Source organism: Entelurus aequoreus, linkage group LG24 (genome assembly GCF_033978785.1).
Source record: "Entelurus aequoreus isolate RoL-2023_Sb linkage group LG24, RoL_Eaeq_v1.1, whole genome shotgun sequence".
Lineage (NCBI taxonomy): Eukaryota > Metazoa > Chordata > Actinopteri > Syngnathiformes > Syngnathidae > Entelurus > Entelurus aequoreus.
Window position 1 is genome coordinate 13,693,966 of NC_084754.1, and position 16,413 is coordinate 13,710,378.

Genomic DNA, 16,413 nt, shown 5'->3' on the forward strand with positions numbered 1-16,413 from the left:
GATTTTGATATAATTTTTTTTAATCTTGATTGAAAATTAACACCAATGAGTTGACTGATGAACATTATCACATAATTTATTAAAAATATACACTACTGTTCAAAAGTTTGGGGTCACATTGAAATATTTTTGAAGGAAAATCACTGTACTTTTCAATGAAGATAACCTTAAACTAGTTTTAACTTTCAAGAAATACACTCTATACATTGCTAATGTGGTAAATGACTATTCTAGCTGCAAATGTCTGGTTTTTGGTGCAATATCTACATAGGTGTATAGAGGCCTATTTCCAGCAACTATCACTCCAGTGTTCTAATGGTACAATGTGTTTGCTCATTGGCTCAGAAGGCTAATTGATAATTAGAAAACCCTTGTGCAATCATGTTCACACATCTGAAAACAGTTTAGCTCGTTACAGAGGCTACAAAACTGACCTTCCTTTGAGCAGATTGAGTTTCTGGAGCATCACATTTGTGGGGTCAATTAAACGCTCAAAATGGCCAGAAAAAGAGAACTTTCATCTGAAACTCGACAGTCTATTCTTGTTCTTAGAAATGAAGGCTATTCCACAAAATTGTATGGGTGACCCCAAACTTTTGAACGGTAGTGTATAAATAACAACAAATAAATGATTAACCGCAACATATAAATGTAAAAAAAACCCAACAACATTATGATTTGTACATTTTCAGATTGTGCTTGTTGTATTTTTAAACAAAGAAAACAATCTGAAGTTGTCTTTATTTTTAAGTTATCGTGCCGTGATTTTACCAGTCCGGCCCACTTGAGAGTACATTTTTCTCCATGTGGCCCCCGATCTAAAATGAGTTTGACACCCCTGGTGTATATACAGTCGTTCTTCGCCACATCATGCTCCAAATATTGTGACTCCTCCACTTCTTTTTTTTTTTAAGATATTTTTATATTTTGTTAGAAGCATATTACAAAAAAAAATATTGTTTAGGCATTTTCGAGCATTAAAATGTCCTAATTACTGTTTCCTAAATTGCGGAGGTTCATTTATCGTGGTCATGTCCGGGCCCAATTAACAGCAATAATTGAGGGACTTCTGTAAATGTAGGGGAAAAAAATGCTGACCTTTCTCATGCATGTTGGCGTCTTACCTCTCCGTTTGTAAGGTAACTTTCGATGGCTCCACATTGGGGTTCTCCCACTCCATCTGGGGGCAGTGCATGAAGTAACACAGTGTGTAGATGGCCTCCGGGGCCCAGTGTATCGCTGTGTTCTTCTGGTGGACGGGTGTCCCGTTGTTGTGGTTCTTGGTGTACAGAGGCTGCAGGTAGTGCATTGCCCTCGACACCATGTCACCTACACGTCCAACAAATAGAAGAGGGAATTAATGGTAAAAAAAACAAAACAGTGAGAGTTCAATTAATCTGCCAACTTTTGCCAAGCACACATTAGTGCTAAATGAGACTCAATGTCAGTGCTTCCGATCATTTCTATTCCATTCATGACCAAATTTAACAGAGCGTGAAAGCTCATGGTGTGCATGTCTGAATAAATGGACTTTACTGTACAGTGTGTGTTTGTGTACTATGTGTGTATTATAGAGCAAGTACATTCACTCCATATATACCAAGCTGTTGTTCAGTTGTGCTGCCTGCCAAGAGTCAATTTAGCTCCGACAATGTGAGAAGGCGAGTGTGAAAAGGACGCCTGGATGAGGGAAGCGCATTCTGTCAGTCTCCTTTGGGAGCCGTGTGGAACTCTGCATGGACGTCATCATCTTGTGATGCAAGAAACTAGAAACACGAGTGTGTCAAGGACCACCTTTTGTGCAAAGTTAACACCTTCACGCCGCTGTCTAATACAGTTCAGGCTGCTGCAATTGAAGGGAACCTCTTTGCTTGCATCATTTCAAGATAGAAGGTACACTATATTGCCAAAAGTATTTAGCCACGGCTCACATACGAACTTGAAGTGCCATCCCACTCCTTACCCATAGGGTTCAATATGATGTCGGTCCACCTTTTGCAACTATTACAGCTTCAACTCTTCTGGGAAGGCTGTCCACAAGGTTGCGGAGTGTGTTTATAGGAATTGTCGACCATTCTTCCAAAAGCGCATTGATGAAGTCACACACTGATGTTGGTCGAGAAGTACTGGTTCTCAGTCTCCGTTCTACTTCATCCCAAAGGTGTTCTATCGGGTTCAAGTCAGGACTCTGTGCAGGCCAGACAAGTTCATCCACACCAGACTCTGTCATCCATGTCTTTATGGACAGTCGGCGACCTTTTTGCACTATGCGCTTCAGCATCCGCTGACCCGTCTCTGTCAGTTTACGTGGCCTACCACTTGGTGGCTGAGTTGCTGTTGTTCCCAAACTCTTCCATTTTCTTATAATAAAGCCGACAGTTGACTTTGGAATATTTAGGAGCGAGGAAATTTCACGACTGGATTTGTTGCACAGGTGGCATCCTATGACAGTTCCACGCTGGAATTCACTGAGCTCCTGAGAGCGGCCCATTCTTTCACAAATGTTTGTAGAAACAGTCTCCATGCCTAAGTGCTTGATTTTATACACCTGTGGCCGGGCTAAGTGATTAGGACACCTGATTCTCATAATTTGGATGGGTGGCCAAATACTTTTGCCAATATAGTTAAAGTTAAAGTTAAAGTACCAATGATTGTCACACACACACTAGGTGTGGAGAAATTTGTCCTCTGCATTTGACCCATCCCCTTGATCACCCCCTGGGAGGTGAGGGGAGCAGTGGGCAGCAGCGGTGCCGCGCCCGGGAATCATTTTTGGTGATTTAACCCCCAATTCCAACCCTTGATGCGGAGTGCCAAGCAGGGAGGTAATGGGTCCCATTTTTATAGTCTTTGGTATGACTCGGCCGGGGTTTGAACTCCCAACCTACCGATCTCAGGGCGGACACTCTAACCACTAGGCCACTGAATAGTGTATATAACGCTGTCCAAATTTGACGAGGCATGAATTATATTGGGCTTAGCCTAACGGTAAGTTGTAGAAAAGTTGTAGCAATATATTTTATTTATTATTATTTTGATGCCCCCGCCTTTTAAACCATGGTCATAAAAAGGTATAGTGACAAATGTCAGTATCAGTGTATGAACATTCAGTGAATCAAAGAATGCTCACAGAGAGCTTTGGAAATGCCAAACAATAACATAAACCTGTACAGTGGTACCTCGGTGTTAGTACGATCCAACACACTTGGGTGACTCAGTCTGGGAATCAATCTGGTAGTTTTTATTTGAGCACAGATGTAAAATAAGCCACCATAGAGCCAAATAAAGTTGTTGCTTACAGTAATTATCAAAGTCAACGAGAGCCTTAGAATCCATTCCAGAGTGTTAGTGAATGCATCGCACTCCTACTGTAAGTCTAGCCAAACAAATCAAGGGTAATTTGGCTTCCCGGCTGTCCTTTATAGTTTTGTAGTGAGCCTTATGGTAGTCAAAACAGTGCCAAAATGTACGTAGGCGCATAAAAGCCACTCTCTGTTTAGACTAGGGGTGTGCAAACTTTTTCCACTGATACCAGCATACTAAAAATCAAAGGAAAAAAAGAAAACAGCCTGAATGTCAGCTTTGTGTTGTCAGCGTCAACATTTGAACTTTATCTCTTTACATTATACCTGCTCGGTCCTATACTGTATACTGTGCGGCGGGCCATTAAAAAACTAGGCAAATGGCCCCCAAGCTGCATTTTGGACACCCCTGTTTTTGCGGCAACAGTTCCCTCGGATTGGCTCTGACCAGTGAAAAACAGAAACACATTCAAACCGATTCCCCCAATATAATATTTGGTGTAAAAGTTATAACACAAACTTTTCAAATTAGGTTACAGGTTACAAAAGTTCCTTTTGGCTGCTGACTAATCAGGTATAAACTACCGTTCAAAAGTTTGGGGTCACATTGAAATGTCCTTATTTTTGAAGGAAAAGCACTGTACTTTTCAATGAAGATAACTTTAAACTAGTCTTAACTTTTAAAAAATACACTCTAAACATTGTTAATGTGGTAAATGACTATTCTAGCTGCAAATGTCTGGTTTTTGGTGCAATATCTACATAGGTGTATAGAGGCCCATTTCCAGCAACTATCACTCCAGTGTTCTAATGGTACAATGTGTTTGCTCATTGGCTCAGAAGGCTAATTGATGATTAGAAAACCCTTGTGCAATCATGTTCACACATCTGAAAACAGTTTAGCTCGTTACAGAAGCTACAAAACTGACCTTCCTTTGAGCACATTGAGTTTCTGGAGCATCACATTTGTGGGGTCAATTAAACGCTCAAAATGGCCAGAAAAAGAGAACTTTCATCTGAAACTCGACAGTCTATTCTTGTTCTTAGAAATGAAGGCTATTCCACAAAATTGTTTGGGTGACCCCAAACTTTTGAACGGTAGTGTATATGTGTGTATATATATATATATATATATATATATATATATATATATATATATATATATATATATATATATATATATATATATATATATATATATATATATATATATATATATATATATATATATATATATATATATATATATATATATATATATATATAGAGAAAGCGTGAAGGTAAATATAGAGGTAGTCACCTGAAAGGGTTTTCACTTTACAGGTGTGCTTGAAGCTCATTGAGAGAATGCCAAGAGTGTGCAAAAAAAGTAATCAGAGCAAAGGGTGGCTATTTTGAAGAAACTAGAATATAAAACATGTTTTTAGTTATTTCACCTTTTTTTGTTGAGTACATAACTCCACATGTGCTCATTCATAGTTGTGATGCCTTCAGTGACAATCTACAATGTAAATAGTCATGAAAATAAAACAAAAAAAAACGCATTGAATGAGGAGAAGATGTGTCCAAACTTTTGGCCTGTACTGTGTATATGTATACAGTATATATATATATATATATATATATATATATATATATATATATATATATATATATATATATATATATATATATATATATATATATATATATATATATATATATATATATAGGTATCGACCATATTGGTAACGAAAATGGAGATTTGATTGTGTAACACTTTTCACAATTCAATTGAAAAGTTACCTTTTCATTAAAATGTTCCACCATTTCACATTTTACAGTACACTCCCCGTCGTGAAGCAAAAACATCATCATTCAGTTCCTTTGAGAGGCTGCTGCCTCTATCTGACATGTAGTTATTTTGTGGTATTAAAAGTAAACATACCCCTCAGCAAATGCTTGCAGGAAAAGAGCACAGACAGTAAATACCGAAAGATAAAATAAGACTGAACGAGAACCAAAAAGAATATATTCTGTCAGACTGTTTTTTATTAATGCATTCTCACTTTGTAATAGCATTAAAAAGAAAAACAAAAGAAAATGTGTTATGGATGTATCTATAAATCTATTCATCTCTATGTATAATTAAAGTACATTATTTAAGTTTAATCAGTTCTTCAATGAATAACTTCAATTAATGAATATATTGCAAGGCCCTTTTTGGAAACGGGTTTAGTTTGGCATGAAAGAATGATGACATTACACCAACTAAGTTAATAACAGTTGTCGGTATAATAACAGCAGCGTTTTGATTCAGATATGCTAATATGACCTTTTTGACATAAGAGAAAATGAAAAATTACAAGGAGGTAAGTTGAAAACAACACTCCACAAGTGAGACTAAAATTCAACAGTTGTTGAATTTCATTCTGAAATGTCTTTGGTCTTAAATTAGTCTAGTAATCTGTGCTGTCAAACAATTATTCAGGATTAGTCACATGTTTTAATTTTGCTTAGTCATAATTAATATTTGCTTGCGTAATTAAAAAAGACACCAATATTTTTGACACACTGCCGTTTTATTGTCAGAACGTCATACAGGAATATTTATATTTTTTAAAGTTTTACTTCAATGCACTTCATTTGCTCAAAACTTGGCAACTGTTGTGACAGTTTTTGCGTTTTGTTTGTGTTGTTTTCCTTTGTTTAGTGTTTCTTCCTGGCTAGCGTGTTTTGGTTTTGTCATGCAGTGACTTCCTCACCATTTCTGAGCGCTGCTCTCCGCACTCTTGATCAGTGATCAGGGAACTCACCAGCCTCTGATCACTAACCAAAGGTTTATCTGTCAGTGCCGCTTTCTTTGCGACGCTGGTTCATTGGTCTATTGTGACTAATGTTAATGGTGTGCCGTTTGATTTTTGCCAGCCTAGGGCTCCTTAATTGCACTTCGCCTACCGTCTCTGCATCTTGTGGACAACCATGCGCTACCATGTTAGTGACAGTTTTATCTTAAATCCGGTCAGGGTATATTCTGAGGCCAAATTTGCCACCAAGCACAACAGTGGGAGTCTATTAACTCATCTTTGCACAAGCATAATAAACTGACCTGAACACTGACAGTATAATACCTCACGCCATCTTTCAGGTAACCATCCGATGTCCAGGTAAAGGACATGTGCGGTCAAACGTGCGTTAACGCGTCATATTTGACAGCCCTAATACAAATCCTATGGATATTTAAGAGACATGAGATTACTTCTGGACAAGGCTCTTGTGTTTTACCAACATATGACGCGTCCGTCCTTGACCTCATCAATACAGAATGGGTAGGAATCCGTCAGCGTTTCCCATGTGGCACTCCACAAAATGTTTCCTGTGATGATGACATTTCACACTAGACACGGTGTGCAGCTTGTATTGTCATGCCGATATCGTGGCAGGAAAAGTAAATCAGTGGTTTCATCGTTGTATTTGTATTACCTACTTTCATGCACAAGAAAAAAGAAGACATCGGAAGGTTCATTCTGTCTTGTTGTTGTGTGTGTGTGAATGGGTGAATGTGGAAAATAGTGTCAAAGCACTTTGAGTTCCTTAAAAAGGTAGAAAAGAGCTATACAAGTACGACCCATTTACCATTTACCATTTGTGCAGTTTCACTCAAACAAGAAACCAATCATCAACTTCAATTGACACTTGAATTGTTCTTTCAGAAAACTAAGCTGAGAGTAGGGACAAGCGATATGGCCTAACGTCCCGATATACAGCCCACTGGTATTTAAGCTGCACCCACCAAATTTTAGAAGAAATATATATTTTTACAGATATTAACCGCAACAGACCATAAGCCGCAGATATATAACAGTACAACATGTTTTGTTAATGTTTATTTACATACCTTAATTGTTTCCAAACGGCGCCTGTAACACGGCAGTAAAACAGCTGATCAAACAAAACAGAAGTCATTGTCATGGACCCACTAGCTGTGGAAGACTGAATAACTCCGCGGTGACGTTTTGGTGATTTTACGAAACTGAAACAATACACAAAAAACGCCATTGTAAGTCAGTAATACTAACACAAACACTCGTAAACGTGTTAGCATGTTAGTTAATGCTAAAGGCACTAGCTTGAATACTATATGATAGCAAGTACAAATATGCATGAAAACACTCCTACAGACATACAGTTGTGCTCATAAATTTACATACCCTGGGAGAATTTATGATTTCTTGGCCATTCTTCAGAGAAGATGAATGATAACACAAAAACCTTTCTTCCACTCATGCTTAATGGTTGTGTGAAGCTATTTATCGGCAAACAACTTTGTTTACTCTTTTTAAATCAAAATGACAAAAGAAAGTACCCAAATTACCCTGATCAAAAGTTTACATACCCCAGTGACTTTGATCTGATAACATGCACAAAAGTTGACACAAACAGGTTTGAATGGCTAATCAAGGTTCCAATACTCACCTGTGACCTATTTGTTTGTAATTAATGTGTGTGTATAAAAGGTCAGTGAATTTCTGGTCTTCTGACAGACACATTGCATCTTTCATCCAGTGCTGCACAGATGTTTCTGGATTCTGAGTCATGGGGAAGGCAAAATTATTCTCAAAGGATCTGCGAGAAAAGGTAATTGAACTGCATAAAACAGGAAAGGGGTATAAAAAGATATCCAAGGAATTGACAATGCCAATCAGCAGTGTTCAAACGCTGATTAAGAAGTGGAAAATGAGGGATTCAGGTAGACCAGCAAAGATTTCAGCCACAACTGCCAGGAAAATTGTTCGAGATGCAAAGAAAAATCCACAAAAAACTTCAGCTGAAATACAGGACTCTCTGAAAAATTGTGGTGTGGCTGTTTCAAGATGCACAATAAGGAGGCACTTGAAGAAAAATGGACTGCATGGTCGAGTCGCCAGAAGAAAGCCATTTCTGCGCAAATGTCACAAAGTATCCCGCTAACATTACGCCAAACAGCACAGAGACAAGCCTCAAAACTTCTGGAACAAAGTAATTTGGAGTGATGAGACCAAAATTGAACTTTTTGGCCACTTGACCATGCAGCCCATTCTTCTTCAAGTGCCTCCTTATTGTGCATCTTCAATCAGCCACACCACAATTTTTCAGAGAGTCCTGTATTTCAGCTGAAGTTATTTGTGGATTTTTCTTTGCATCTCGAACAATTTTCCTGGCAGTTGTGGCTGAAATCTTTGCTGATCTACCTGAATCCCTCATTTTCCACTTCTTAATCAGCGTTTGAACACTGCTGATTGGCATTCTCAATTCTTAGATATCTTTTTATACCCCTTTCCTGTTTTATGCAGTTCAATTACCTTTTCTCGCAGATCCTTTGACAATTAATTTGCCTTCCCCATGACTCAGAATCCAAAAACATCTGTGCAGCACTGGATGAAAGATGCAATGGTCTGTCAGAAGCCCAGAAATTCACTGACCTTTTATACACACACATTAATTACAAACAAACAGGTCACAGGTGAGGATTGGAACCTTGATTAGCCATTTAAACCTGTTTGTGTCAACTTTTGTGCATGTTATCAGATCAAAGTCACTGGGGTGTGTAAACCTTTGATCACGGTCATTTGGGTACTTTCTTTTGTCATTTTGATTTAAAAAGAGTTAACACAGTTGCTTGCCAATAAACAGCTTCACACAACCATTAAGCATGAGTGGAAGAAAGGTTTTTGGGTTATCATTCATATTCTCTGAAGAATGGCCAAGAAATCATAAATTCTCCCAGGGTATGTAAACTTATGAGCACAACTGTAAAACATGGGACAGATTAGTAAGTTTAAATTGTTTTAGTTATATAATAAAACTTATCAACGTCGCTTGGAGTAATGAATTGAGAATCCTTTCGAGCGATAACCACTGCCACTTATTGTTTTGTTTTTAATTAGGTTTTTGGATGGTCTGTTTTTGTCAAAACATCTAATTAATTTGTTAATTTTGACAATTTCATTGATTCCTATTAATTTTCTTGTGAGTAGAATACACTATAGTGTCATCTGCAAATAATTTGTAGCTTTACATATGTCCTTTATGTATAAGTTAACAAGTTGTGTACATATTTCTCTTTCTATAAATCTTGTCATGGATTGTGAAGACAGGTACTGTACATGATCACCAATGTCTATGCTGAACACATATCATAAGTATAAATATTCTATATTAGCATTGCACTATGTCCCTTGGCAAGTTTCACTGCAATAAGGCACTTTTGGTAGCCATCCACAAGCTTCTGGCAAGCTTCTGGTTGAATTTTTGACCACTCCTCTTGACAAAAGTGGTGCAGCTCAGCTAAATTTGTTGGTTTTCTGACATGGACTTGTTTCTTCAGCATTGTCCACACGTTTAAGTCAGGACTTTGGGAAGGCCATTCTAAAACCTTAATTCTAGCCTGATTTGGCCATTCCTTTACCATTTTTGACGTGTGTTTTGGGTCATTGTCCTGTTGGAACACCCAACTGTGCCCAAGACCCAACCTCCGGGCTGATGATTTTAGGTTGTCTTGAAGAATTTGGAGCTAATCCTCCTTTTTCATTGTCCCATTTACTCTCTGTAAAGGACCAGTTCCATTGGCAACAAAACAGGCCCAAAGCATAATACTACCACCACCATGCTTGACGGTAGGGTTGGTGTTCCTGGGATTAAAGGCCTCACTTTTTCTCCTCCAAACATATTGCTGAGTGTTGTGGTCAAACAGCTCAATTTTTGTTTCATCTAACATCACAAGGACAAAGATAAAACCTTCTGGAGAAAAGTCTATTACCTGACCGCTTCCATGTTAGCTACCTCTGTTTGTTTATAATGTATATTTATTATATAGTATAATGTATATTTTCTGCTGGATCTTATCAACTTATTAACTTATTAACTCTTTATTTTATGCTGCCCTTTTTTTTTTGCTGCAGCTGTTACATATACTGTAATATTGTACATGGTAATTGGGATTTGTTATATATTGTATATATTTTATAATAACATAATATAATATAATAATATAAGATATCAGTATATATTATATACTGTATATATAATATGTAAATATTACATCTATGTTATATTTTATATTGCTACTATGGTACATTATTAGTCTACTTTATATCTTTTGTTTTCGCCCTCTTTTTGTGCCCTTGTGTGCATTATCCTTTCCATCCTTACCCTTTCCATCCTTTGTAATGGAGCTACTGTGTGGAACAATTTCCCTCGTGGATCATTAAAGTTTGTCTAAATCTAAGTCTGAGTCTATTTCATATATAAACTAATATTATACATTTTATTTATAAACACAATCGTTTTTGCTCGTTATAAATCTGAAGATGCTTGTTGAAGTCCCCACATATACACATTATTTTTGGTTATTATCTGTGAAAGTTACATGCAAAAAGTAGCCTGATGTTTCATTATCATTCAAACAAAAAGCACATTCAGGTATCAGTTAGAGAGCGAGCACAACGTAAAAACCATTATTCAGTGCTTATACAGCTTTGACTCAGAAGAATTCTACTTAATGACACAGCAACTCGCGATGATTCATTCCGCTTAATATGCGCATTTATACGCACGCACAAGGGTTATTAGTGACACATTTACTAATGCAGTGGGACAATATTTGGCCGTAACTGAATGGTGCCATCATCATCCTCTTATTTTCCGCCTGTAATGTTCCCGAACACAAATGTGAAGAGCTTGAATTAATACAACAATATTTAGTGAATGTATCTGAAAATAACATTGGCTTTCTTCTTATAAGGAGAATAGTGGTCCTCATTGGCATAGTGGCCCCCATCACTTTCTTCAGTAACCTACAATATTGTTTAATCTTTGTACAATTTTTTGTTGCTAAATGATTTATTTTAAGGCATTAATGCACAGTAATATTGGTAATTGCCAACCACATTTGACTTTGTCTAAGGTAGTTGTTTATTATCAATGGTATGTTTATTACAGTGGTTCAAATTCATATAGATGCCATACAAACATGTGTTTCTGTTTTTTTAACAACATCAGACTTATGATGTCACATGACAGTTAGTTTCTTGTATTTATTTATTTTTGCCTCCATTTACCACCAATCTGGTCTGAGTGCTGGCTCACCTGTCCCTGATTGTCAGTGAGAATTAGGGATGTATCCTGAGTACTGATATTTTTTGGTACTGGTTCCTAATTAGGTCGGTCTAGGACAGGCCTGGGCAATTATTTTGACTCGGGGGCCACATTTAGAGAAAAAAATGTGTCTGGGGGTCGGTATATCTATTTTTAGGAAAACTAATACAAGACCTCACAATAGTGTCTGATTGAATGCTAAAACGTTATGACAGACCGCCTTAAAAAACGTAATGGAATTTTACATTTTTGTATGAACGATAAAACACTGAATATTGACAAAATATGAATGTCACACCCCCTTTTGATATACATATTTTACAACCAAGTGAAACTCAACAAAAATGCAACAAACAGTGAAATATGAACGCAAAGGGTACACAATAAACCCACCAACAATCTGATATATCTGATATTTGCTGAATTTCCCCCAGGTATCAATAAAGTACTTTCCATTCTATTATATATATCACTAAGCTTTAGAACTTTGTTGTGAAAATTTCCTTCCGCGTCTGTGGAAACGCTTCCCACCCACACTGCTTGGTGCCTTTAATGTGTTTCAGTTCGTTCTGTCACTCAACTACAAACTGGACAAACGAGCAATACATTTTCTCATTTATTGAGTCTTTTTATTAATACAATACACACTACGCACTACTGTTTTCCCGATGCCAATATTTTGGTACCGTTACCAAAATGTATTTCGATACTTTTTGATACTTTTCTAAATAAAGGGAACCCCAAACAATTGCATTATTGGCTTTATTTTAACAACAAATCTTAGGGTACATTAAACATATGTTTCTTATTGCAAGTTTGTCCTTAAATAAAATAGTCAACATACAAGACAACTTGTCTTTTAGAAGTAAGTAAGCAAACAAAGCCTCCTAATTTAGCTGCTGACGTGTGCAGTAACATATTGTGGCATTTATCATTCTATTATTTTCTAAAAAATTTTAAGGACAAGTGGTAGAAAATGAATTATTAATCTACTTGTTCTATCTACACTTCTGTTAAAATGTAACAATCACTTATTCTTCTGTTGTTTGGATGCTTTACATTAGTTTTGGATGATACCACAAATTTGGGTATCAATCCGATACCAAGTTGTTACAGGGTCATACCTTGGTCATGTTCAAAGTCCTCATGTATCCAGGGATACATTTCCTGAGTGTATAAACATAATATACATTAAAAAAAAACAAAAGTAGATGTTGTGATGCCAAAAAATATTGACGTAATCATAGTAGTATCGACTAGATATGCTCCTGTACTTGGTATCATTACAGTGGATGTTAGGTTTGGATCCACCAATGGCGTTTGTTTACGTTTTGATGCCGGTGAGCTACAGTGTGTAGTGAAGCATGTTTAGCTGTTCCTCGTCCTGCAGGGATGATACTTGTAAGAAACTTACTTTATTTGTCGCCATGGAGGTGAGGATTAGTGATTTGGAAATAGCTAAAACACTGCAGACTGCAGATGGACTTTAGTCGCTAGCTAGCCACGTCTTAAAGCACCTCTTCCTGAGGGCGTTTCCGTGTTATAACTTCACCTTTATCGTTAGTTTTTAAGCCAAAATGCGTCCGTTCTCCCATTTCTGTCTACACACCTTGCCCTGCTGGTAAGTACTCTGTGATTGTGCGCTGCCAAACATGCTCCTCTGCTTTTAAACCAGCAAGGACACGACGTGACAATGATGGGGGGCGGGGGGTGGGGGTGATGGGGTGGGGGACCGGTACTTTTTAGAGACGGTATAGTACTGAATATGATTTATTAGTATTGTGGTATTATACTAATACCGGTATACCGTACAACCCTACTACACACACACATACCTCGGTAGTACAACACTCAATATGGCCTCTGGTCCGCTACTCAAATACGTCTGTGTGCAACATAAACACAAATAATTCCTTTTGTTATTTTGTTACAAAATGCACACCCACATAACATGCTAAGTGCTTGTATTGATGTATATGATATATTTGACGTATCATGTAAAACGTATGTGCTCTACACATGCATGTAATATATAATTATTTCCAGCTGAGTGTAATTGTAATGAATAGAAACAGTGACGGTGACAGTGACTGGGATGGCGGAAGCTGAAATCGAACCTGGAACCCTCAAGTTGCAGGCACGGCCGCTCTACCAACTGAGCCACGCTGAGGAAAATAGCTGTGTAATAGGGTCTATGCCAAGGGTGCGAGGACGCGTTGATATTCTTTGCCACGCTAAATGCAATCTAATCTAGGTCGATACATGCTCAGATATTTGAAGACAATCAGTTATCAGTGTCACATCAAATAATACAACGTTTTGCTAAGTGGTTTATTTTATTTTTTAGAATACTGTATGCTGAGAGAAGGACCACACAATTTTGGTCAACATTTATGTAGCCCGCTACGTCATTTAACACAGTCCGCCACATCATTTAATTTGGTCAATCGCATCATTTATGTGGGCCACCACATCATTTTATGTGGCCCACCATATCATTCAGTGTGGTCTGCCAAATCATTTAATGTGGTCCACCACATAATTTTATGTAGCACGCCACGTCAATTATTGTGGCTTTTTGAGGGCATGAGCCATAATAGTGATTACTACATTATCAATTATTAACAGTTCCTTTTTTGCAATATTATTGCAAAGACTTTCATAATGTGCACTGAATTTTTACTATACTCACAGTTTTGAGCAAATAAATGACTTGCAGTCCAGTAAAATAGTAAAAAAAAAGTTCCTGTATGACATTTTGATTACAAAATTGCATTTCTATCCAAATAATGGGGTATTTTTTTATGCAAATGTGTATTATGTAAGCAAATAACTTATGATTGATTAATCACAGTTCAAGAGTGTGATTAATCTGATTTTAAAAAATTCAAAAAAATTCGCAGCCCTGTCCCAACACGCAATTCTATTAATTGGTGGTGTCGACACCCAGGGTAAAATCAGTATATGATCGATGCCAAGAGTGATTAGATTGTTTTTTTTAATTTTCTTTAAGTAATTGTTTTTGTCAATGTTTACAAATTCAGGGAATAATTACTTGGACACTTTGTCATGCATTGTGTGACATTTTGACATGTTGTGTTTCTCCTGTGTAGTCTCTTATTTTGGGATTTCCTGTTCCTGTTGTGCACTTTTGCACATGGTGGTGAATGATTGGTGCACAGCTGGGACTTATTAGCAATTAGGGTTATTTAGTGCAGCTTGGAACCCTCGGCTAGTTGTCAGATCATTGATTCTTTGTCGCAGACACTGCTGCTTACCTAGTTGGTGCTTCTCCTGGGGAAATGTGAGTTTTGGATCGTGATTCTTACTCAGCTTTGTGTTTTTGCATTTTGGACTTCGGTGCTCCGTGGACTTTTGCCGTTTTCCGACCTCTTTTCATGTCTGTGTTAGGGTTGTACGGTATACCGGTACTGGTATAGTATGGCGGTACTAATTAATCAAAAACGGTACTATACTCTGTTTGAAAAGTACCGGTTCCCGGGCATGACGCTGTGTCGTCACGTCATGACATTGCTGTTTTTACTAGCAGATGAGCATGTTCGGCAGCGCACAATCACGGAGTACTTACAAGCAGACACGGTGTTTAGACATAAAAGGGAGAATGGAAGCATTTTGGCTTAAAAACTAAAGATAAAAGTTAAGTTATAACACTGAAACGCCCTCAGGAAGTGGTGCTTCAAGACATGGCTCGCTAGCTAGCTAGCAGCGAACATCCATTCGCAGTCGGCAGTGTTGTAGCTACTTCTAAATCACTAATCCTCGCCTCCATTGCGACAAAAAAAATAAGTTTCTTACAAGTATCATTGCTGCAGGACGAGGAATAGCTAAACATGCTTCACTACACACCGTAGGAGGATACGATAGCTAACCGCTAACAGCCTGGATGTAAACAAATGCCATGGTTAGATCTACACCTGACATCCACTGTAATGATACCAAGTACAATAGCGTATCTAGTCGATACTACTATGATTATATCTATATTTTATCGTCACAAAATCTTTTTTCCTTTTTTTTTAAAAAATTCATAGTTTTATAAAATCAGGAAATACATACCTGGACACGACTTTGAACATGACCAATGTATGATCCTGTAACTACTTGGTGTCAGATCGATACCTAAATTTGTGGTATCATCCAAAACTATTGTAAAGTATCAAACAACAGAAGAATAAGTGATTATTACATTTTAACAGAAGTGTAGATAGAACATGTTGAAACAGAATATAACCAGATATTAGCAGTAAATGAACAAGAAGCTTAATAATCAATTTTTACAGCTTGTCCTTTATAATCTTGATAAAATAATAGAATGATAAATGACACAATATGTTACTGCATACATAAGCAGACTAGTTAGGAGCCTTTGTTTGTTTACTTACTACTAAAAAAAAAGTTGTCTAGTATGTTCACTATTTTGTTTAATCCCAAAATTGTTATTCAATTGCAATAAGAAACATATGTTTAATGTACCTAAAGCCAATAATCCCATTTTTGTGGTCCCTTTTTTTATGTAGAAAAGTATCGAAATACATTTTGGTACCAAAATATTGGTATAGGGACTACCCTACATCGTTGTCTATTTAATTGTATTAGAGCTTCAACATTTTCTCGTAACTTGTATGCCTTTTCCCCTCCATTTTTTATTTTTATTTTTTTTTTTACATACGTTTATGGTTTTTCTACAATGTGCTACAAGTGTGCTCCACAAATGGCCCCTGGGCCACACATTTAAGACACCACTGGTTTAGTCATTTAACCAGGAAGGTAAAGTGTTGCCAAACCACAAGTGTCTCTTACTGTAGCTGTGTCTTCTCCGCACTAATGATGAAGTGTTAAAGGTTGGGTTGCCTCTGGAGGTTATCTGTACGCCTTGCACAACAGTGGTAATGCATACTTTTTGGGCTTGTGGAGGCGGATCTCTGCTGGCACTGCGAGTACTGATCGTATTTAATTAACAAATGAATTCAGAACG

The 16,413-nt window shown here is 37.3% G+C and overlaps 1 protein-coding gene and 1 long non-coding RNA gene across 3 annotated transcripts in view; one reads left to right on the top strand and one right to left on the bottom strand.

The window, feature by feature from the left end:
* The window catches only part of btbd11b (BTB (POZ) domain containing 11b), a 235,948-nt gene that overhangs the window by 56,347 nt on the left and 163,188 nt on the right, over positions 1-16,413 (bottom strand). For both annotated transcript variants that reach the window (XM_062035658.1, XM_062035657.1), the window contains exon 3: positions 1,125-1,329. In XM_062035658.1, coding sequence (XP_061891642.1) covers positions 1,125-1,329 — 205 coding nt within the window. The remainder of the gene's footprint in view (positions 1-1,124; positions 1,330-16,413) is intronic.
* LOC133641716 (uncharacterized) overlaps positions 14,666-16,413 on the top strand; it is a 40,487-nt gene continuing 38,739 nt past the window's right edge. Inside the window, exon 1 of the long non-coding RNA XR_009824329.1 lies at positions 14,666-14,721. This is a non-coding gene — a long non-coding RNA (uncharacterized LOC133641716). The remainder of the gene's footprint in view (positions 14,722-16,413) is intronic.